The following is a 23600-nucleotide window of genomic DNA, read 5'->3' on the forward strand; positions in this document are numbered from 1 at the left end:
GGTTGTCTGGCTGTGGCTTGCGGATCCTGGCACTGTCTGGGTGTTGCCTGCAAGTCCCTGGGGGGGGGGGGTTGTCTGACTGTATTCCACCCAAGGCAGCACTCCACGCCAGTCCTTTAAAAATAGAAGTGCTTGTATTACATCCGTGGTGCCTCATTAACCAGTGATACTCATTGCTGCAGGATGCTGGGGCCAGATCCGCAGGTGGTACGAAACAGTGTCGCTCCATTGGAGACAATGGGGCCAGATCCCCTCTTGGTGTAAATCGGCATTGCTCGGTGGAGCTGTGCCGGTTTACATCAGCCGAGGCTCCGGCCTGGACAGTTCAGCGAGAGGCAGGGGCATGTTTGGTGGCGGATGACTCTGAAGGTTTTTGTGCTTTAGGGTGCAATCAGGTCACTTTCCCAGGGGTGGGCTGCCAAGGGAGAGGCGAAGATTCCTCTTCTCCCAGTGGGATGTTACGGCCTAATTAGGTGGCAATGGGGTGAATCGGGGCAGGGGTTAGACCTTTCTGTGCAGCATCTGCCCTCGGTTACAGGAAGGAACGGGGCGGGACAGCACTTCCTGGGTCCTTACACTGCAGCTTCCCACTCCTTTGGGAAGGAACAAACCCTCCCCTCAAAGCCAGGGAAGCAGCGGGCTGGTTGGCTGGAGGGGTGTTGGTGGGTGAAGTGGGATCCTTCCCCTCCAGCTGGCTCAGATGGGGCGGCCGTTTGGCAGTGTGCTCAGTGCGCAGGACACGGGAATCCACTTGGCATGAACTGGGCTCCCTTGTGGGCAACACGACTCCTGAGCCAGAGCTCCCCGCCAGAGAGGGCAGATGGGGCAGGCTGTGGGGGGGGCAGGGGAAGGGGGGGGAAGCTCATACATTTTGTGGGGGAAATTTCGGCTCAGGCAGTGGACTGGAACTCAGGACTCCTGGGTTCTATTCCCAGCCCCGGCGCCTGCGGGACTTGGGTGAGTCGCTAACAGTTCTTCCTGTTCCCTCCCTCTGATCGGGGAAAGCAGCTCGCCTGAGATCTGGGTCTAATGTCTGTGTACCAGGCCCAGACCCTAGATGGGAGCACTAGCTCACCTAGTCTGGCCTCCCGTGGAGCACGGGCCCTTTGGACCCCCGGAGTTGACCCCAATAGCTCTAGTGAGACTGATTCATTTCAGTCCTCGGGAGGCCGAAGGCAGAGCCCAGGAGAGTCCGAGGTGCCCACAGTGCCCGGGTCCCTGCCGGGGCGGGGAATGGTCTGGGTGGGAGGTGCCCTGGGTGGGTGGCGTTACTCCATGTTCCAAGCGCAACGGGGCCCTGATCCCGGATTGGAGCTAGAAGAGTCTGACCCTGGGGCATCCACGGTCCTGTCCCCTGCCTTTGGCCCCATGCCTGTGCCCGTGCCCGCCAAATCTATCCCAGGCTCAGCCGGGGCCGGGCACCCCCCCACCCCCCTGACTCGCTCCGTCGCTTCCTCCTAGGTGGCCTCTGCCTGGACGTGGGCCGCCGGGTGCTCTGCAAGTGCCGGCCGGGCTTCGCCGGCACCCGCTGCGAGCGCAACATTGACGACTGCGCTTGCAACCCCTGCGTCAACGGCGGCACCTGCCTGGACGGGGCCGACAGCTACACCTGCTCCTGCACCCTGGGCTACGGCGGCAAGGACTGCAGCGTGCGTGTGGACGCCTGCGGCTCCAGCCCCTGTCTCAACAGCGGCACCTGCTACACCCACTTCTCCGGCCACGTCTGCGAGTGCTCCGCCGGCTACATGGGCCCCAGCTGCGAGTTCAAGGTGCAGAGCCCCACCCCGGCCAGCAGCCGGCGGCTGGCGGCCGACGACCCCTTCCCGATGGCCCTGGCCGTCTCCTTCGCCCTGGGGCTGGTGACCCTGGCCCTGGGGGTGTGCGCAGCCCTGGCGGTGCTGCGGCAGATGAGGCAGGGCCGCAAGGCGGTGAAGGGCACCGTGCGGAATGACCTGGACACCATCAACAACCTGAAGGAGAGGGAAGGGTTCCTCGTTGCACCCGGGCGGTTCAAGGTGCCCAACAAAGAGCCCAAGTTTGGCAGTGACGGCCTCCGGGACAAGTTCAACTGCAAGCGGAAGCTGCTGGATCTCAGCGGGGACGCCACCTGCAAGAAGAAGCCGGAGAAGTAAGTGACCTGGGAGCTCCTTTCCCTTGCATCTCCCGGCGGGTCTGGGCCCAGCTCCCCTTCCCCCGGTTGGCGCTTGCGGGTTCTGCGTTCGCTGGAATCGGCGCGGCGACTCCGGATTGGTGCGGGGCAGGCGTCGGCGAATCGGTGCAAATCAAGGGGTGCGGTGCGGTTGTTGGCAAGTCAAGGCGTGATGTCTGAAACCAGTGGGGCGGGCGGCGGCAATCCTTGCCAACCGGGTGCGTGATTTCTGAAATCAGCCAGCCATTCGGCGCATGAATTTCTGAAAGCCGCGGAGGTGCTGCAGTCCCTGGTGATGCAGTGCGTGGTTTCGGAAGCCGGCGTGCTTCGGCACCTGCGTTGCAATCGCTGGCCACCCAATGGCTGGTTTCAGAGCAGCCGCCGTGTTCGTCTGTATCCGCAAAAAGAGCAGGAGGACTTGGGGCACCTTAGAGACGAACCCATTTATTTGAGCATAAGCTTTCGTGAGCTACAACCCACTTCATCGGATGCATGTAGTGGAAAATACAGTGGGGAGATTTGAATTGGAATTAATTTGCAAACTGGATACAGTTAACTTAGGCTTGAATAAAGCCTGGGAGTGGATGGGTCATTACACAAAGTAAAACTATTTCCCCATGTTTATTTCCCCCTCCCCTGCTGTTCCTCAGGCGTTCTTGTCAACTGCTGGAAATGGCCCACCTTGATTATCACTACGAAAGGTTTCCCCCTCCCCCCCACCCCGCTCTCCTGCTGGTAATAGCTCACCTTACCTGATCACTCTCGTTATGGTGTGTATGGTAACACCCATTGTTTCATGTTCTCTGTGTCTATAAAATCTCCCCACTGTGTTTTCCACTGCATGCATCCGATGAAGTGAGCTGAAGCTCACGAAAGCTCATGCTCAAATAAATTGGTTAGTCTCTAAGGTGCCACAAGTCCTCCTTTTCTTTTGGCAACTCAGTGCAATTCAGTGGCCATGCTGCAGTCGCTGGCCATTTGGGGTGGATTTCCAGATATCTTCACAGACATCGGTCATTCACCATGCTCCAAAGCCTGGCGCTCAGAATGGCTGGGTGCTCCCAACTCGAGCTGAAATAAAGGGGCGGTCCAGGTGGTCAGCACTTCTGTTAATCAGGATCTAGCGGCCTGGGTCAAATCCAGCCCTGGTGTAAGAGGGCTCAGCTTCTGCTGATGTCAATGAGAGTTGCACCAGGACAGAATCTTGCACTATGTCCCTATGGCGTGCTCAGCTGGAATCGGGGCAGGGAATCGGGCACTGCAGATCTCCGTGGGGTGTTCTCTGCAGTGTAGGGTGGTGATTCAGTATTTGCACTGCAGGCCAGTGCAGATCTTGACTGCAGTGCGCTGATTTCACTGCCTTGTGCAATCAGCATGGCACTGCACTCAGTGGAATCACTCCACTGCATTTGAGATCTGCACTGGCATACTGACTGCAGTGCCCTATTGATTGACTGGCCCGTGAATTCAGTCCCTTGCCATTCGGATCTCTGCCCCGCGGGGGCTGAAATCGGCACGCAGCAGCGAAGTCCTCCCCCTGTTGCAACTCTGCACATTGCGGGGCCGTCTGGTGCATGGGGAATCACCTGCAGAGTTTGCAACTGGGGCTGAGGGCTCTCCGGGCAGATGAGACGTTTGTAATGAAGATGGGGGAATTTTGCCTATCGGTTCTAGCAGCCGTGGAAGGTCTCAGGCCATGTAAAAAGAGTTGGTCTATGTATACAAATTATAATTGACATTTAGAGCAAGGCGTGGGGGTTTTCCCTCTGGTGAAGGAGTGCGTCTGAATGGCCTCACCGCAGCTCTGTCCTGGGCAGCAGTATTGACGGGATGAGACGGGGGAAAGCAAAATGACAAGCTGGCGCTCAGGACGAGCTGCTTGAATCTGAGATCCGCTGGGCCGGGAATGGGCTTCATAATGGACGGGGTGCGAGTGCGGATTAAAATCCCGCTGGACACAGGCTTGGAGAATGCGCGGTATAGAGGGACCCTGCACTTGCTAAGGGATGTGGATTGAATGGGGCTTAAATATCAGGCATAGTAGTTAAGAGATGTTAGAAGCCCATCAAGTCAATTGTTGCTCTGAGAGCACCCCCCATCACTCCTTGAGCGCAAGGAGAATCCCTAGTAGTGGTATAGGGGTCTATGACACACAGCAGAGCTGTTCTGATTCCAGCCAGTCGAAGGCGGCAGCATCTGCGCAATCTGCTTCCTTGAGTGTGTTTCAGCCCTGCCCCCTACTGGATGCAATCGGAGCTGCCCAGCCGTGGGTCATAAACCCTCTAGTGCATGCAGAGTGTCTCCTTTAGGCCGAGCAGCGCAGAGGGGCAGGGGCAGAGCTGGGCTTGTGGAGCAGGAGGGTCCGAGCTGCGTGCCTGTGAAGGTCCAAGCGTGAAGCTTTGATGCTCTCACGAGGCTGTAACCAGATAGGGGTTTACTTGGCAGACTTGCTGGAATTACACGGCCGAGAAGAACAGCGGCACGGGTGCTTGTGTATTGCCTGGGAATGACAAGGAGGCAGGTCCTTTCCCAGCTGCTGTGGCCGAATGACCCCAGCTCCTGCTAGTCTAAGAGTCCCGATTCAACCCGCAAGGGGAAGGCAGGCTGGCCTGGAACACGGGAGACCTGGGTTCATTTCCTGCCTCTGAGTTGCTCCAGACAAATCAGTGGCAGTCGCCGTGGGCCTCGGTTTACCAGCGGGATAGCAATGCTCCCCTGCCTCCTGGTGGCGCTGCGACCCTCCATCCATCAACGCTGGCAGGTTGGCCGCTGTATCGGACTGAGAGAGATGTGAATCCTTGATCCTGATGCTTAGGGGCACTGGATCTAAAATAAGTGGCAGCATTGGAGTGTCTCCCCCATATACCTTAACCCCTCTCTGTGGGCCCTGAGCAGCAGGAGGGCTTGTGTGCTGAGCAGTTTGGGGCTTTGCTCCTCTGGGAAGGGTATGTTCAAAGCCAAACGCTTTGGGTTTGTCCCAGCCAAGGTTTCTCTTCCACCTTGTAGCCCTGATTGTGCGGGGGGGGGGGGCGGGGGAAGAGACTGCCGCTGGGCTGCATCTCCTTGTATCTCCTTGGCAGTAGCCTGTGGCCTGTGCCATTGGCGGTCGTAGCCACGTGCGATGCAGCGACAGAGGGAATTGCTGGGGCCGGGAGCCGCGGGAGGAGTGGGGCAGCTTGGCTGTGCCAGTGGGGGTTACCCGGCTGCTCCCCCGTATTGGCAGCAGGCACCAGATGGGTGGCCAGGGGGCAGTTTGTGTGCCCAGCCTCCATGACGGGATTCTGCCCTCTGCTAGCAGAAAGTATAAGGCAGGGGGTCCCCCGGGATGCAGGGCGGAGATGATGGATGCTGGACGGCTGAGCCCCAGAAGGCGCAACACCATCAGATGTTTGAGCAGCTTTGTTTGCCGAAGCACGGAGCAGGGATGTTTAAGAAAGGGAGCATTGTGCAGTGGGACCCTGGGGTTCTATCCCCAGCTCTGGGTGGGGAGTGGGGTCTAGTGGTTGGAGCAGGGGGGCTGGGAATCAGAACTCCTGGGTTCTCTTCTGCCTCTGAGTCCCCGGTTGATGGTGTTCAAGTCACGTTCTTCGCATGTCCCAGTTTCCTGTCTGTACAGTGGGGCCAGGGGGTGCTCAAAGGGCGTTTGTGACCGGGTGCCTAGAGAGCATTGGTGAGGCGCCTGGAGCTGGCCTCGAGCCAGCCCCCAAAGCAGCGTCTTGCTAGGGGCCTGATGGGACACCAGCCCCGCCACCCCTGGTGGTTCCCTGTCAGCTTTGGACCAGCCCTCCACGGGGGCCAGCATCTCTCCATCAGCACCTGGCTCCGGGGGCTGAGCTGAGGCCCGTGGTTTGTTCCTGTGCGTCTCTAAGCAGCGTGTGAGCTACGTGGCTCTCTGGGGCTACGCAGGCAGCCGGGCTGGGGCTTGCTCGTTGGGACGGCCTGGGATCGGCATTCTCTGCAGGCCTAGAATTCATCTCCCCCCGGAGCCGGCTCCGTTCCTCCTCCAGCCATGCTGCAAAGACCGAGCGTCCGGGGCACACAGTGAGTTTTAGCGGGGGTGCTTTATTTCCGTTGAAGCGTCCCCTAAGGAGCCCCCCCACCAGGCTTCCCTGGGGTACCCAGGGCTGTGCGGCACCTCGCTACTACTCATGCTTAGTGCGAGGGAGCATTGTCAGGGCCTGCCGGGGCTCAAGTCCCCGACTCCGCCGGCCAGTGGCAACTCAAGCGCTTGCCGTCCCTCTGCAGGTCCCTGTGCTCAGCCCTGAGCCCTCCGCGCACCCCCCTGGAGAGTCCAGCCCCCAGTCCGCTGGACACTTGCAGTATTTACAGCTCCTCTGCTCCCAAAGAAACAGGTCGTCCCAGCTTGCTGGTTCCGCCTCGGTTCTCTGCGCCGCTCCACACACTAGGGCTGCCAGGTGTCCGGTTTTTGACCGGAAAGTCCAGTCGAAAAGGGCACCTGACCGTGTCCAGTCAGAAACAACCGACCGGACACCCAAAGTCCGGTTACTGCCTGCCGGGGCGCCGGAACAACTGGGGTCGAGGAAGCGGATGACAGGCAGGGAGGTGCTGCGAGAGGATCATGGCACAGAGCCAACAGTGGGGGGCAGCAAGTGGCCAAGCCACCACAATCCTCCCCCCCAGTGTGCGTCGGCTCCCCCCTCACGCCGCCAGAGCCACCCTCTCCGGCTCTTCCAGCGGCAGCCACCTCGGCGGTGGCAGCAACCCCAGGGATGGACAGCGAGAGTGCGCCCAGGAGCAGCACCCCCACCCTCCCACTGCCAGCTCCCACCATGCCTGGGTGAGTAGCTGGGTCAGGGCGCGCCCCCCCGCGCACCTGCTGTGCCCCCTGCCTGGAGCCCGGGCCAGCCCGCGGGGAAGGGGGTTCCCACTGCCAGCTCCCACCATGCCTGGGTGAGTAGCTGGGTCAGGGCGCGCTCTCCCTGCGCACCTGCTGTGCCCAGTGCCCGGGCCAGCTTGCGGGGAAGGGGGTTCCCACTCAGCCCTGGCAGGAGGATCCCTGCTCCCCCAGGTGCAGGGGCTCCACTGGCCCCCTGGCAGGGAGAGCAGGCTGCAAGCAGTGTTTCACCTCGCTTTCGACCCTGCGCGCGCAGCCTGGAGCCGCTGTGTCCCCAGCCATCCCCTGCGGCTGCAAAACCCCACGCACTCAATGGGGCCAGCTTGGCTCTAAGCCTCACCCCTCCTTGCCAGGCATGCACCCTGCCCGAGCAACCCTCCCCCTCCCGCCGTAGGACCTAGAGCCAGCTCCCCTCCCTCTCATTTCTCCAGGAGAAACACGAAGACCACAATCTCTCCCCACCCCCCGCCCCCAAAAATCCCAACAGCCTGGAATTACTATGTGCTGCATCTTGGCCTCTGGTGTGTATATGTGTCTGTGGGCGTCAGTATTGGATCTTATTTAAAGCTCTAACTTTTTGAGGACCCTTTTTTGCGGGGGGGGAGGGGGGGGACACTGGAGATTTAGCTCAGTAGAGTCAGTATCTCTCCTTCTCCCTGCATTCGTCCCTCCTCCCTCCCTGATGCATCTTAAAGAGGGTCCTAAATACCCGCTGCCTGATTGGGGTTATTTACGGGACTTGCCTCCTTGAGCCATGGACCTTTTCTCTGTCCAGCACCGCGATCTCGGTTGAGAGGAACGGTTCACTGGATCGAAGTGCGGTTTTGGTGAAGGTGAGGCTCGGGCACTGGCTCTTTGAATAGAGGAGGGGGCAAGACTGGACTTTTCAGCCAAAATGAAAATGCAGCCTGCCAAAGTTCATGTTTTGCTTTCGTTGTACGGAGGGGAGAGGGGGAATCAGAGCAGGCTTCTGTGGTTGAAATGCATTTTCTGCTTGGATATTTCATGCTGCACAGTGCCTTGTGTAGGTTTCAGAGGGGTCGCGTGTTAGTCTGTATCAGCAAAAACGAGGAGTCCTTGGGGCACCTTAGAGACGAACACATTTATTTGGGCATAAGCTTTCGTGGGCTTATCACTTACCACTTCATCAGATGCATGGAGTGAAAAATACAGTAAGCAGTGTGTGTGTGTGTGTGTGTGTGTGTGTGTGTGTGTGTATATATATATATATATAAAAAGATGGGAGTTGCCTTACCAAGTGGAGGGTCAGTGCTAACGAGGCCAATTCAGTTAGGGTGGATGTGGCCCATTCCCAACAGTTGACAAGAAGGGTGAATATCAAGAGAGGGAAAATTACTTTTGTAGTGCTAACAAGGCCAACGCAATCAAGGTGGTCGTCGCCCATTTCCAACAGTTGACAAGAAGGTATGAGTATCAGCAGAGGAAAAATTACTTTTTGTAGTGACCCATCCACTCTCAGTCTTTATTCAGGCCTAATTTGATGGTGTCCAGTTTGCAAATTAATTCCAGTTCCGCAGTTTCTCGTTGAAGTCTGTTTTTGAAGTTTTTTTGTTGAAGAATTGCCACTTTTAAGTCTGTTATTGAGTGTCCAGGGAGAGTGAAGTGCTCTCCTACTGGTTTTTGAATGTTACAATTCTTGATGTCTGATTTGTGTCCAGTACGAAGTATGGGGCCAGTACCCTGTGTAGTAACTATCAGTATCCCAGCAGTTCTCTGTTGAAGGGTTGTTGTGAGAGCAGTCTCTTCCCTCTTCTTTGCTCTAGCATTTCTGGTTCGGTGCAGTGTTAGGGATGTAGGTAATGGTACTTACTACAACAGTTGTGAGCAACTTCTTGACAGTTCCCAGACAAATATTGCATAGGGTGACCAGCTGCTCTGATTTTATAGGGATAGCCCTGATATTTGGGGCTTTGTCTTCTATAGGCACTTATTAAACCTCCCTCTCCTGTTCTGATTTTTCACACTTGCCGTCTGGTCGCCCCAGTATTGCAGCAAATCTTCACCTCCCTCCTTTCCTCAGACCGTGTTGTGATAATGGTTAAGATTGAAAGAGGGGTAGGAGGGAACGTGTCATTTTCCTCAGTAATACCTGCTTTGGGGCTTAGGTGGTGGTGGTTTGATTGATTGGAGGGGAGAGAAGTGAGCAGGGGCGGGTCCTCAGGGGAGGGGGCGGAGGAGGGGGAAGGGCCTTGGGGGCAGAGCGGGGGCGTCCGGTTTGGGAAAGTTGGCAACTCTACCCCACCCGTCCCCTGGGGCGATGTTCTGTGAAACCGAGTATACGTTTATTTAGCAAACCTAGAGACTCAAGGAGCAGCAAGTGGAAGAATCGGAAACAAAACCGCTACGCTTCAAATAAAATCACAAGGTGCAGTCTGTAGCCTAGACGTAATTACCAAGCTACTCTCCTGGCTAATAACATTGGACTCACTAGTGCTTGTGAGAGAACCGTGTGGCCAGTTGGCCTCCTTGGTGAAGGATTCAGGGGGTCCCCCTGCCACCCCTAGATATATAGACCCATCCTTCGTCCTTATTTGGGAACAGAGCCCCCACCCCCATACCCCGTGCTAATCGTTCCTTCCTGTAGATTTCCTCTCTTGTCGATTTCGCAATCTCTTGATTAGCCTTAGTAGGCAAACTGGCCCCCATGGTGAGACCTAGATTCCAAGGCCACCGTGGTCATCTGGGCTGGCCTCCTGTATCGGATGGGCCAGAGAAATGCCCCACAATAATTCCGAGAGCAGAGCGTTTAGAAAAACATCCCGATTTGATTTAAACACCGCCGGTGGCGGCGAATCCACCCTGCCCCTTGGGTTAATTACTCTCACCGCCAAAAGTGTAAGCCTTGTGTCCAGTCTGTGTACGACGCACAAGACACATGGCCGGACAGGGACATAGGAACCGATTACCTCCTCCCTGAAAGGAACATCTCCGAGGTACATCACCCCCCGGCGCCCTCCCTTCACTCCAAGACATTAAGAGCGTAATTTCCAGTATAGCTACATAATGCCATAAATATTATCCTTGCGTATATCTGGCAATGACTTCGATGCCAATAGGTTACTGGCTATTGGCAGAGACTCACACGCCACCCTCTGGTGAATTATTAGGCATGTATCCACCCCAGAGGATTAGGGTTGTCAATTTTGGTTGGACATATTCCTGGAGGTTTCATCACATGACATCTTTAATTAAAAGATTCATTTCTAATTGCTGGAGACTCCAGGGCAATCCTGGAGGGTTGGCCACCTTAGCTGTGGCCAGGATCGGGGCTGGAGGGTGTGTGTCTTGCATTGCGGGCTGGGATTGGGGGCTGAAGGGGTGGGGGGGGGCTGTCGTGTTATGGACCGGGATTGGGGTTGGAGTGGATGGGCATTGTGTTGTGGGCTGGGATAAGGGGCTGGAGGAGATCTGTGTTGTGTAGTGGGCTGGGATTGGGAGCTGGAGGGTTTGTGTTGTGTTGCGGGCCAGGATCAGGGCTGGATAGGGTTGCCAACTGCCTAATCGCACCAACCCAAATACACTTGTCCCGCCCCCTGCCCCAGCCCTTCCCCAAGGCCCCACCCCCACTCACTCCAGCCCCCTCCTCCGTCGCTCACTCTCCCCCACCCTCACTTTCCCCAGGCTGGGGAAGGGGTTTGGGTGCCGGAGGGGGTGCGGGATCTGTGCTGGAGGGTAGGGTTGAGAGGTTCAGAAAGTGCCGGGCGCTCCTAGCTGAGCCTGGGGCATGGAGTTGGGTTGTGGGAGGGGGTGAGGGGTGCGGGAGTGGGTGAGAGGCATGTGAGGGAGTTTGGGTGCAGGAGGGTGCTCAGGGCTGGTGCAGGGGGTTTGGGGTGCGGGAAGGGGCTTGGGAGACAGGCTCTGGGAGGGAGTTTGGGTGTGTGGAGGGGCTCAGGGATGGGGCAGGGGGTTTGGGTGCAAGAGGTGATGAGGGGTGCGGGCTCCGGCCAGGCAGTGCTTATGCTGGTTAGCTCCTGGAAGCGGCGACTGGTCTGGCAGCAGCTCCTTGGCTCAGGGGCGGCCAGGTGGCTATGCACGCTGCCCCTGCCTGCAGGCACCACCCCCGCAGCTCCCATTGGCTGCGGTTCCCTGTTCAGGGGCGCCATTTCAGATTTTTTTGGGGGGAAGGGCGGCAACTTTAACTGCGATACCAGGGGCTACTTAGGCACCTGAAAACTCTAGGGGGTTTTTTCAGATAATTTAGAAATTAGCTGATAGGAGTACTGTATCTAATTCTTATATATAAAAAAAGAGAATTCAACAAATATTAGACCCACTCAGCTCTAACACTAACATGTTCTCACGTCTTGTGTCAAGTCACTTAAGGGACACTGGTTAGGTTTAAAATTTGAGTCTATATTCTTACTTTGCTACTAACTCTTGAATACAACCATTGAAACAATTGCAGAAAAATCTTGATGACTTTCTATCGCTTTTTTGCAGTTCACCAAGCTTGGAACAGATAGTTTAACTTTTGAAACATCCTCCTCGGGCAAGGCCCCGTGGGGTTTATACGGCACCTGCTTGGGGCTCTAGGGCTGTTACCTCACTACAAATAATAAGACTAGCAACTGACCTTAAACAGGAGTGAAAATGACACTTTCAACTATCAGAGGGGTGGCCGTGTTAGTCTGGATCTGTAAAAGCGGCAGAGAGTCCTGTGGCACCTTATAGACTAATAGACCGTATTGAAGCATAAGCTTTCGTGGGTGAATACCCACTTCGTCAGATGCATGTAGTGGAAATTTCCAGAGGCAGGTACAAATATGCAAGCAAGAATCAGGCTCAGGCTAACGAGGTTAATTCAATCAGGGAAGACGAGGTCCTTTTCTAGCAGTTGAGGTGCGAACACTAAGGGAGGAGAAACTGCTTGTGTAGTTGGCCAGCCAGTCACTGTCTTTGTTTAATCCTCAGCTGATGGTGTCAAATTTGCAGATGAACTGAAGCTCGGCAGTTTCTCTTTGAAGTCTGGCCCTGAAGTTTTTTTGCTGCACGATGGCGACCTTTACATCTGCTAGTGTGTGTGCAGGGAGGTTGAAGTGGTGTCCTACAGGTTTTTGTATATTGCCATTCCTAATGTCTGACTTGTGTCCATTTATCCTTTTACGTAGGGACGCTTTCAAGTCACTTTCACAGTGTTGCCCATCCCAAATGTGCAAAACTTATGAATCAGGCGCACCAAAAATCACGAGATTGGCTTTAAAATCATGAGATGATGTAAAAATAAGGGCTTTGGGGTTCTTTTTATTGGCCTCCTGCTGTTCGACCCTGTAGGGTGCCCTGGGGTCGCATTTTGAAGCTTTCTCCGCAGCCACGAGGGCTAGAAACTTCATTTTTCTTTAAGAATGAAGGCTGCAATCATCACGTCTCCCCTGGACTCCAGGAGCTGGGGCTTTAAGGAGACTCATGACAAAATCACGAGAGTTGGCACCACTCCTTTCACTTTTGTTTTAAGGCTCGTTGCTTTCCAGAAGGCTCTTAACCACAGCACACCAGTGACCGAATTGCCGTTCTCCCAGGAGAATATTTAAAACCAAACACCAAGAAAATCCCACATTTTAAAGTTGAGGGAAAAAAAGGGAGGCTTCTGATGTACGTCAGGGCCACTGTAGGCAGGAAAGGAAAATAAACAGGCAAAGGAGCTCTGGGCAGCTCTTCCACTTGAAAGAAAGTTGGAGGGTCAAATCTTCTAGTCCTTATGCCAGTAAAACTTCTAGGGCCATGGGCACCTCCACCCACAGAGATTAACGTGAGCTCAAGAACTATCCACTTCACAGTTAAATATCGGAGCCATCTCTCCTCCAGGGCTACATATTTTACACGCATTGGCTCAGGGATGACATTTTCTGGCATATTCTGAACAGGGCTGAGCACACAGGTGGTGCCCAGTGAATAATACAAAGCATGACCATAATCGTCGACTTTATGGACTCGGTGGATGTAGTTGTTCTTTGTGCTGGAATTGGCCTGGATACAGGTGAAACCGAAGTTTCCTGTAAGCCAGGCGGCCGTGAAGCAGCCTATTTAGAGCTGCACAGGTGCTCAGGGAACCCGCCGGGTCAGGGGAAGGCAGCCCGAACTCAACCCCGCCCCACCCCCTGCCCCCGGAGACCTGCCATGGCTGGGGTGCCCTGGCCCCAACTCAGCCCTGGACCTGCCGCGGCTACCCCATCCCGGCCCAAACCCAGCCCCGGAGCTGCGGTGACGGGGAGAGGTGACTCCCCCCAGCCCAGCCCAGGTGCTGCTGCGGGGAGAAAGAACTAGGGGGGAGTCCTCTCTCCCTGCTGTAGCCCCAGAGCACCCTGCTGCACCCCAAACTGCTCATCCCTGGCCCTACCCCAGAGCCTGCACCCCCAGCCGGAGTCCTCACCCCTCTACCCCGCCCCTTTGCCTGAGCCCCTCATTCCCACCCCAGAGCCCGCACCCCCAGCTGGAGCCCTCACTTCCCCACATCCCAACCCTCTGCCCCAGCCCTGAACCCCTCATCCCCACACCCACTCCAGAGCCCGCACCCCTAGCTGGAGCCCTCAGCCCCCCACATCCCAACCCTCTGCCCCAGCCCTGAGTTCCTCATCCCCGGCCCCACCCCAGAGCCTGCACTCCCAGGTGGAGCCCTCACACCCCTGCACCCCAACCCTGTGCCCCAGCCCTGAGCCCCTCATCCCCACTCCAGAGCCCTCACCCCTAGCTGAAGCCCTCAGCCCCCCACATCCCAACCCTCTGCCCCAGCCCTGAGTTCCTCATCCCCGGCCCCACCCCAGAGCCTGCACCCCCAGTCGGAGCCCCCACCCCAAATCCTCTGTCTCAGCCCTGAGCCCCTCATCCCCAGCCCCACCCCAGAGCCTGCACCCCCAGCCGGAGCCCTCACCCCGCCCCCCAACCCTCTGCCCCACCCCTGAGCCCGCACTCCCAGGTGGAGCCCTCACACCCCTGCACCCCAGCCCTGGGCCCCCTCCCACACTCCGAACCCCTCGGCCCCACCCCTGCCCCATGAATTTTGTTAGGTGCACCAATATGGAGGTGATGCGGCACACAGGGCCGTGTCACACCTTACCTCCATATTGGTGCACCTAACAAAATTCACCCTGCACATGGGTGGGGAAAAGTTCGAGGGAACCCTGGCTGAAACCCTAAGAATTTGAGGCATAAACCCCTCCGATCCTGATACGACACTTTCCGATTCCTTCCTTTTCTCCAACACCGAACAGAAAATGACCAAACAAACTAAACTGCACAATTGCACGGCAGCCGATGCTCTGCATCCCAGCCTGGGTCAGAACCGGCCGCCTCTTGGGAGCTGAGCAATCTCTTTCCACCAGACGCGCCTTCTCCAGCCTTCCTGACCTCTGGGCTGCTTTTCAGGCTGTCGAGCACGACGATCCATCCCGACCTCCCGGGACCGTTCGCTGGCGTCTCAGAGAACTGGGACCCTTGGTTTTGCTCCCATCAAGCCGAGTCCTCCTTTCCTGCAGCATGCAGCAGAGCTAGGCTGGGCTACTGGATGGGGAGCTAGCTCTGGAAGACCTGGGTTCTACTGCCCCGGGGCTGGAGCACCCCTGGGGGAAGCCTGATGGGTGCTTAGCACCCACTGGCAAGCCTCCCTCTCGGCACCTCTTCCTGCCCAACGGCAGGCCCCGCAGATCCGCGCCTCCCGCCCACCGCAAACAGCTGTTTTGTGGCATGCGGGAGGCTGGGAGGGGAGGATGCTGGGGGGGGAGGGGGCGGGACTGGGCAGGAAGAAGCGGAGTGGGGGTGGGGTCTTGGGGGGGAAGGGATGGAGTGGAGGCAGAGCTGGAGGGGGGGGGGTTCGAGCACCCCCTGCCACTTTGTAAAGTCGGCGCCTGTGCGCCCAAAGATGCAGCTAGGCATCTAGTGGGGTTTACCAAGCACCTACCCTCGGCACTTCTGAAAATCCCACGAGCTGCCTAAATGCCTTTGAAAATCTGGCCTTTAGTCTGTGTGTGCCTCAGTGCCCCATCTGTACAATGGGGATAACAGCACGGCTCGGCCTCGCTGAGGGGCTGGGAGGAGAAATCGGTTAGACCGTGTGAGGCGCTCAGATACTGCGGTGATGGGGCCACAGAAGTACCACGGGGAGAGTGGGAACTTCTCTATGCACTGCTCGCCCTTCCCTTCTTTTCACCTGTGCCCCCAAATCTCCCCCCTTTTCTGAATGTAACCTTGGCTCAGAGGGCTTGGCTGTATTTTTTCTGAATCCCCCTGCGTTCTCTCTAAAACAATCCCTCCCCCCTCTCCACAGAGGGATTCCTGTTTTACAGGCTAAACTTCCAGATCTTTTATTTAATCACCAGCCCTTTCTTATCTTAATGACAGGTTTCAGAGTAACAGCCGTGTTAGTCTGTCTTTGCAAAGAGAAAAGGAGTACTTGTGGCACCTTAGAGACTAACCAATTTATTTGAGCATGAGCTTTCGTGAGCTCACGAAAGCTCATGCTCAAATAAATTGGTTAGTCTCTAAGGTGCCACAAGTACTCCTTTTCTTTCTTATCTTAATCACCCTGCCTCTGTAAACAAAATACTGACTCCCCGCCCCAGGGGCACCTCTCCTCTGCAGAACTTACATTTCACAGGAATGCTGGGCTGTCGTTTAAGACCTCCACCTGGGAGCTTGCACACCTCCTGTGTGAAATTTGGGGGGGGCTCCCCGTTCCCGGCCAATGGGAGCTGCGGAGGCGGCGCTTGGGGCGGTGGCAGCATGCGGAGACCCCCTGGCCGTGCCTCTGCCTTGGAGCTGCTGCTGGGCATGCTGGCCACTTCCGGGAGCAGTGCAGAGCCAGGGCAGGCAGGGAGCCTGCCTTAGCCCCGCTGCGCTGCCAGACTTTTACCAGCCTAAAATTTCCCGGTTTGGCTTCAGTAGCCTCTGGGAGAACCAGCCCAATTCTGGGAGACTCCCAGCCAAACCGAGGGGGTTGGCAACTCTAGGGCTGAAGGGGGTGAGCGTTGTGTTGTGGGCTGGGATCGGGACTCAAGGGGGGTCTGTGGTGTTTTCTGGGCTGGAATCAGGGGCTCACGGGTGTGTGTGTGTTGTCTTGTGGGTCGGGATTGGGGCTGGATAGAGTTGCCAACTGTCTAATCGCACAAACCCAGACACCCTTACCCCACCCCCTGCCCTGCCCCTTCTCCGAGGCTCTGCCCCCCGCTCACTCCACCCCTCCCCCTCCGTTGCTCACTCTCCCCCACTCTCACTCCCTTTCACCGAGCTGGGGCAAGGGGCTGGGGTGTGGGCTGGGGATGGGGCCAAGGGGTTCAGGGTGTGGGAAGGTGCTCCTTGCGGAGCCTGTGGCAGGGGGTTGGGGGGTGGGAGGGGGTGAGCAGTGTGGGCTCTGGGAGGGAGTTTGGGTGCAGGAGGGGGCTCAGGGCTGGTGCAGGAGGGGGTGAGGGGTGCTGGCTCCGGCCGGGTGGCTCTTATCTCGGGTGGCTCCCAGAAGCGATGGCATGTCTGGCAGCAGCTCCTCAACTCAGAGGCGGCCAGGTGGCTGTGCGCACTTCCCCTGCAGTGGTCAAGGCAGGGGCAGTGCATGGAGACCCCCCCGGCCATGCCTCCGGCTAGGAGTTGCTGATGAATATGACGGCCGCTTCCAGGACTGGCACGGAGCCAGGGCTGTCAGGGGGCCTGCCTTAGCCCCACTGCGACGCCAGACTCTTACCGGCCTAAATTCTCCTGGATTGGGTTCAATAGCCTCCAGGAGATCGAGCCTGATTCTGGGAGACTCCTAGCCAAACTGGGAGGGTTGGCAACCCTAGGGCTGAAGGATGTGTGTGTTGTGTTGTGGGCTCAGATCTGGGGCAGGAGGGTGTGTGCATTGTGTCGTGGGCTGGGATTGGGGCCAAAGGCATGGGGTGTTCTGTTGAGGGCTGGGCTTGGGGCTGGAAGGGGTGCGCGTTGTGTTGCGGGCTGGGATTAGGGGCTGGAGGGTGTGTGTTGTGTCGTTGGCTGGGATCGGGGGCTGAAGGGATATGTGCGTTGTGTCGCGGGCTGGGATTAGGGGCTGGAGGGTGTGTGTTTTCTGTTGGGGGCTGGCGGGTTGTGTTCATTATCGTGGCCTGGGATCGGGGGCTGGAGGGGTGTGTGCATTGTGTCATGGGCTGGGATTGGGGGCCATAGGGGTGTGTGCGTTGTGTAGTGAGCTGGGATCAGGGCTAGAGGGGTGTGTGCATTGTGTCGTGGGTGGGATCAAGGGTTGGAGGGGCAGGGGTGTTGTCGAGAGCTGGGATTGGGTGTGGGAGGGACTGTATGTTGTGTCATGGGCTTGGATTGGGGGCTGGAGGGATGTGTGTTTTGTTGGGGGCTGGAGGGTATGTGCGTTGTCGTGGGCTGGGATCAGGGACTGGAGGGGTGTGTGTGTGTTGTGTCGTGGGCTGGGGTCCAGGCTAGGGTTGCTAACCCTCCCAGATTGGCCGGCTGTTCGCTGGAATTGGCCTCAATCTCCCGCTGACTATTAAAGGCTGTTTGGGAGATTTTAATGGCTTGCCCTGGCTCCACGCAGCTCCCGGAAGCAGCTGGCACGTCCGGCTCCGAGGCGCAGGGAGCTGCAGGGGTGGCGCCCACAGGCGAGGCAGTGCGCAGAGCCGCCTGGCTGCCCCTGAGCCTAGGAGCCGGACATGCTGGCTGCTTCCGGGAGTCGTCCTAGGTAAGCACTGCCCAGCTGGAGCCTACCCCTGTCACCCTCTCCCTCACCCCAATGCCTTGCCCCAGCCCTGAGCCCTCTCCCGCCCCCCAAGTCGCTCACAGAGCCTGCACCCCATCTCACACTCCGAACCCCTTGGCCCCAGCCTGGAGCCGCCTCCTGCCAAACTCCTCATCCCTGGCCCCACCCCAGAACCTGTACCCCCCCAGCCAAAGCCCTCAGTCCCTCCCGCACCCCAGTTCCCTGCCCCAGCCCAGTGAAAGTGAGTGAGGGTGGCGGAGAGCAAGTGCCAGAGGGAGGGGGGGGACACAGAGTGACCGGGGGCGGGGCCTCGAAGAAAGGGGTGGGGCAGGGGGAGCCTCTGGGAAGGGGCGGGGCAAGGGTGTTCCGGTTTGTGCAATTAGAGTCGGCAGCCGTTAACTGGGGCTGGAGCGGGTGTGTGCGTTGTGTTGTGGGCTGGGAGGAGGGGGTGGAGGGGTGCGTGCAGGGCGGGGCTGGGGCTCGCAGGCGGTGCTGGAAGTGGACGAGCGATGTCACCTTCTCCCAGCGCCTGCAGGGGCTTCCCCCCCATCCCCGCCCGGCCGCGCAGAGAAGCCCCCAGATCAGGGGTGGCACAAGGCGGCACAGCCCCGGCTCCCCGGCAGGACTCGCCCGCTCCTCCCCAGGTAGCGGCGGGGCCCTGGCGGCTCAGCATCCCGGGGGCTAGGGCTTTCCCCTTCCCGCTGCGGCCAGGGGCGCGGCACCCTCGCCCCCTCTCAGCGGCGCAGCTCCGAGAGCACCAGAGCCCCGAAAATAAAAAAGGGGTGGCCGGAATGTCGCCCCTGGCAATGTACCGCCCCCAGTATGTGCTTGCTTTGCTGGTGCCCGGAGCCGGTCCTGGGTGTGTGTGGTGGGCTGCGATTGGGGGCTGGAGGGGGTGCACTGTGGGCTGGGGTTGTGGGCTGTAATGGGCAGGTGGGAGGGTGTGGGGGGTCTTCTTTTCCCCCTTCCTCTTGCTGCTTCTGCTCCTCTTCCCGCTACAGGAGACAGGTGCAGTCCGAGGGAAGCGATAGAGCGTGTGGCGGGGGTGGGGAGATAGGTGGGTTTCCGAAGTGGGGCTCGGGGTCAAAGGCAGATGTCAGTGGCTAGGGCCATTGGCACCAGGCCCAGGGGGGATATTTATGTGTATTACCACGTCGGGCACCGTAGACTCAAACCCGGACCCTAGACAAAGCTGAAGTTAATTGTGCCCCTTTCTCTGGAAGAGATCCCATGTGGTGGGGGGACGCAGTGTGGGAAGAGCACTGGTCTAGGAGCCAGAAGGTCTCAGTCCTATGTCCAGCTCCACCACAGACCTGCTGTGTGAACTTCAGCAAATCCCTGATCCTGCTCTGTGCCTCAGTTTCCCCTGCCACCCTCTGTCTATTTACTCTGTGAGCTCTGTGTGGCAGGCACTGACCTTTGCTCTGTGTTTTTGCAGTGCCCAGCACGGCGGGTGCTGCACAGACACACAGTGACCGAGATCTGCGCCCCATTGAGCTGGGCACTGCACAGACATAGAGTAACCAAGATCAGGGCCTCGTTGTGGCAGGTGCTGCCCAGACACGCAGTGACCGAGATCGGGGCCCTGTCGTGCAAGGTGCTGCTCAGACACACAGTGACCGAGGTCAGGGCCCCGTCGTGCCGGGTGCTGCCCAGACACGCAGTGACCGAGGTCAGGGCCCCGTCGTGCCGGGTGCTGCCCAGACACGCAGTGACCGAGGTCAGGGCCCCGTCGTGCCGGGTGCTGCCCAGACACGCAGTGACCGAGGTCAGGGCCCCGTCGAGCCGGGTGCTGCCCAGACACACAGTGACCGAGATCAGGATCCCGTCGAGCCAGGTGCTGCCCAGACACGCAGTGACCGAGGTCAGGGCCCCGTCGTGCCGGGTGCTGCCCAGACACACAGTGACTGAGGTCAGGGCCCCGTCGTGCCGGGTGCTGCTCAGACACACAGTGACCGAGATCAGGGCCCCGTCGAGCTGGGTGCTGCCCAGACACAAGGTCACTGAGTGCCATATTTCAGGTTGCCTGCATCTGTATTCCTCCTCTCCGGTCCCCAAGGGCAACCACTCTTAGCTTTCTGCTTCCCCAGCCATCACCTCTCTTGGGCACAGACCTGTGTGCCTCTCCCTTCTGAGGGTTTTTTTTCCCATGCTGCACTGTTCCCTGTCTACACTGTATATTCCCTAGCAAGACAGACTGCTTCCCCCTCTGAGCCTATCAATGGTGTAACTGCGCATAGTTTAGTTACCAACCTGCCCTTTCTAAGCAAGCACATGTATTTGTAATGTGAAAGCATTAGAGAGAAAACGTATTGAAACAATCAAAGAACCTACCCGCCTGCTGACAAGCTTACCAGAGATCCACCAACAAGGGTTCTGCCCAGGGGCTTTTCTGTGGTCACAAATTTATCATAGCTTTGGCTCAGTGCACTACCATGAATCTCTGAGCTACTTCTTTGTATGGCTTTTGCGGCTCTAATTTGCCCTCCAATAAGAGGGGATCTAGTCCCCACCTTCCCAGGGCGAAGCATCACAAGGCTAAATTCAGGCATAACTGAAGTAGGTGTATTTCCATACTTCTCAGCCTAGGGCTTTTCTGGGAAATTGTCTTATGCTTTAAAAGTTCATTCTTGTCTTGACCATTGTTTCAAACAGCTCTTTGATGCTCATAACATTTGCCAGAGTTTCCATTAGTCATGCCTCCGCCTGGAAAAGTCATCCACAATCCCACAATAGTACATAAACAATTGCATTTTTAATACAATGAATTCCTAAGATACTTAAACTTAATTCAGGAAGGACTGTCCAGAGTGTTGCAGGAAATCACCATTTCTGTCACACCAGAATCAAGGCCCCATTCTGCCGGGTGCTTCCCCGAGACACAGCGAGCAAGATCAGGGCCCTGTCACGCCGGGTGCTGCACACCCACACAGTAACTGAGATCAGGGCCCCGTCGCACCTGTACTCCATCCTGCACCCAGACCCTCCTCCCACACCCTAAACCCCTCATCACCGGCCCCACCCCAGAGCCCTCACCCCCTCCCACACCCCAACCCCTTGCCTCAACCCGCAGCCCCCTCCCGCACTCCGAATCCCTCAGCCTCATCCCTCAGCCTCCGCAGCCTGGAGCCCCCTCCTGCACCCCACAGCCTGCACCCCCAGTTAGAGCCCTCAGCCTCTCCCGCACCCCTGTCCCAGCCTGGTGAAAGTGAGTGAGGGTGGGGGAGAGCAAGCCACTGAGGGAGAGGGAACGTAGTGAGCAGGGGGCAGGACCTTGGGGAAGGGGCAGGGCTAGGGTGTTCGGTTTTGTGCGATTAGAAAGTTGGCAACTGTAGCCCCGTCGCGCCGGGCGCTGCCCAGACACACAGTGACCGAGATCAGGACCCGTCGTGCCGGGCACTGCCCAGACACACAGTGACCGAGATCAGGACCCCATCGTGCCGGGCGCTGCCCAGACACACAGTGACCAAGCTCAGGGCCCCATCGCACCGGGCGCTGCCCAGACACGCAGTGACCAAGCTCAGGGCCCCATCGCACCGGGCGCTGCCCAGACACGCAGTGACCAAGCTCAGGGCCCCATCGCACCGGGCGCTGCCCAGACATGCAGTGACCAAGCTCAGGGCCCCATCGCACCGGGCGCTGCCCAGACACGCAGTGACCAAGCTCAGGGCCCCGTCGGGCCGGGCACTGCCCAGACACACAGTGACCAAGCTCAGGGCCCTGTCGCACCGGGCGCTGCCCAGACACGCAGTGACCAAGCTCAGGGCCCCGTCGGGCCGGGCACTGCCCAGACACACAGTGACCGAGCTCAGGGCCCCGTTGCGCCAGGCGCTGCCCAGACACACAGTGACCAAAATAGGGGCCCCGTTGCGCTGGGTGCTGCCCAAACACACAATGACCGAAATCGGGGCCCCGTCACGCCAGGCGCGGCCCAGACACACAGTGACCGAGATCGGGGCCCGTCTCACCAGGCGCTGCCCAGACACACAGTGACTGAGATCGGGGCCCGTCTCACCAGGCGCTGCCCAGACACACAGTGACTGAGATCGGGGCCCCGTCAGGCCGGGCGCTGCCCAGACACACAGTGACCGAGATCAGGACCCGTCGTGCCGGGCGCTGCCCAGACACGCAGTGACCAAGCTCAGGGCCCCATCGCACCAGGCGCTGCCCAGACACACAGTGACCGAGATCAGGACCCCATCGCACCGGGCGCTGCCCAGACACACAGTGACCGAGATCAGGACCCCATCGCACCGGGCGCTGCCCAGACACACAGTGACCGAGATCGGGGCCCCATCGCACCAGGCGCTGCCCAGACACACAGTGACCGAGATCGGGGCCCCCGTCAGGCCGGGCGCTGCCCAGACACACAGTGACCGAGATCGGGGCCCCATCGCACCGGGCGCTGCCCAGACACACAGTGACCGAGATCGGGGCCCCATCGCACCGGGCGCTGCCCAGACACACAGTGACTGAGATTGGGGCCCCATCGCACCGGGTGCTGCCCAGACACACAGTGACCGAGATCGGGGCCCCATCGCACCGGGCGCTGCCCAGACACACAGTGACTGAGATCGGGGCCCCGTCGCGCCGGGCGCTGCCCAGACACACAGTGACCGAGATCGGGGCCCCATCGCACCGGGCGCTGCCCAGACACACAGTGACTGAGATCGGGGCCCCGTCAGGCCGGGCGCTGCCCAGACACACAGTGACTGAGATCGGGGCCCCGTCGGGCCGGGCGCTGCCCAGACACACAGTGACCGAGATCGGGGCCCGTCTCACCAGGCGCTGCCCAGACACACAGTGACCGAGATCGGGGCCCCATCGCACCGGGCGCTGCCCAGACACACAGTGACTGAGATCGGGGCCCCGTCAGGCCGGGCGCTGCCCAGACACACAGTGACTGAGATCGGGGCCCCGTCGGGCCGGGCGCTGCCCAGACACACAGTGACCGAGATCGGGGCCCCGTCGCACCAGGTGCTGCCCAGACACTCACTGTCTGAGATCAGGGCTGTACAGACTGGCGGTAACCAGGCCAGGCACTGCACAGAGACACAGTAACTGAGATCAGGACAGTGCCTGGACACACAGTAACCGAGATTGGGGCACAGACATGGAGTCGGACACAGGACCCGCCCCAAAGAACTTCCAGCCCGAGCCCGGAGATGGATACACCAGAGACAAGGGCAAGGTAACCGTGAGCTGAGGAATTGGCATTGGTACCCTGAGTGCCAGGTCTGGCAGCAGATGGCACAAGGGGCTGGACTCAGATCTTTTCCCCCCTTCAGTATTAAACTGGTATCCTAAATGACTTATTTCAGAGTAGCAGCCGTGTTAGTCTGGATCCGCAAAAAGAAAAGGAGGACTTGTGGCACCTTAGAGGCTAACCAATTTAGTGTAGTGTAGCTCACACTCAAATAAATTTGTTAGTCTCTAAGGTGCCACACATCCTTCTGTTCATTTTGCAAATGACTTATGTATGTGTGTGAGAGAGATCACTGCCCTCTGCTGGATAGACTCTGAGCTGCTCCACCATGTGTCCTACACCCCTAAAATTGGCAACCTTACAGCAGTCTGAAGCCAGACTGGGGAGGTGATGCTGCTACATGTTGCCGGTGGGTAGTGAAAAAGCTGGCTCCCTCTGGGCTGTGTCGGGGGCCCATCGGGCCTGGGGGTCATGTGTTGTGTTTGTGGGACGATCCCCTGTGTCCGTCATTCCTTGTCTGGTCCTGAGCTGGGCTTGTGCCCCGTCTTTCCTCATGGAGACGTCTCATCTAGGGAATCTTTCCCCAGGCCTCGAACATCTCCCTGCATCCAGCTCTCCTTTGTTCCGTTCCCACCTCTCTGGTCCAGCCTCTGGCTCTGGTCAGAGCCCCCTGTAGTTTTAGCCCAACTCACCCAGGCAAGGT

At 58.4% G+C, this 23600-nt stretch overlaps 1 protein-coding gene across 1 annotated transcript in view; it reads left to right on the plus strand.

Annotated features, from left to right (window-relative positions):
• Positions 1-23600, plus strand: part of DLL3 (delta like canonical Notch ligand 3) — a 125757-nt gene that overhangs the window by 67013 nt on the left and 35144 nt on the right. The window contains exon 7 of the mRNA XM_077840542.1: positions 1462-2128. Within this exon, the coding sequence (XP_077696668.1) occupies positions 1462-2128 (667 nt within the window). The remainder of the gene's footprint in view (positions 1-1461; positions 2129-23600) is intronic.

Source organism: Eretmochelys imbricata, chromosome 23, assembly GCF_965152235.1.
Source record: "Eretmochelys imbricata isolate rEreImb1 chromosome 23, rEreImb1.hap1, whole genome shotgun sequence".
Taxonomy (NCBI): domain Eukaryota; kingdom Metazoa; phylum Chordata; order Testudines; family Cheloniidae; genus Eretmochelys; species Eretmochelys imbricata.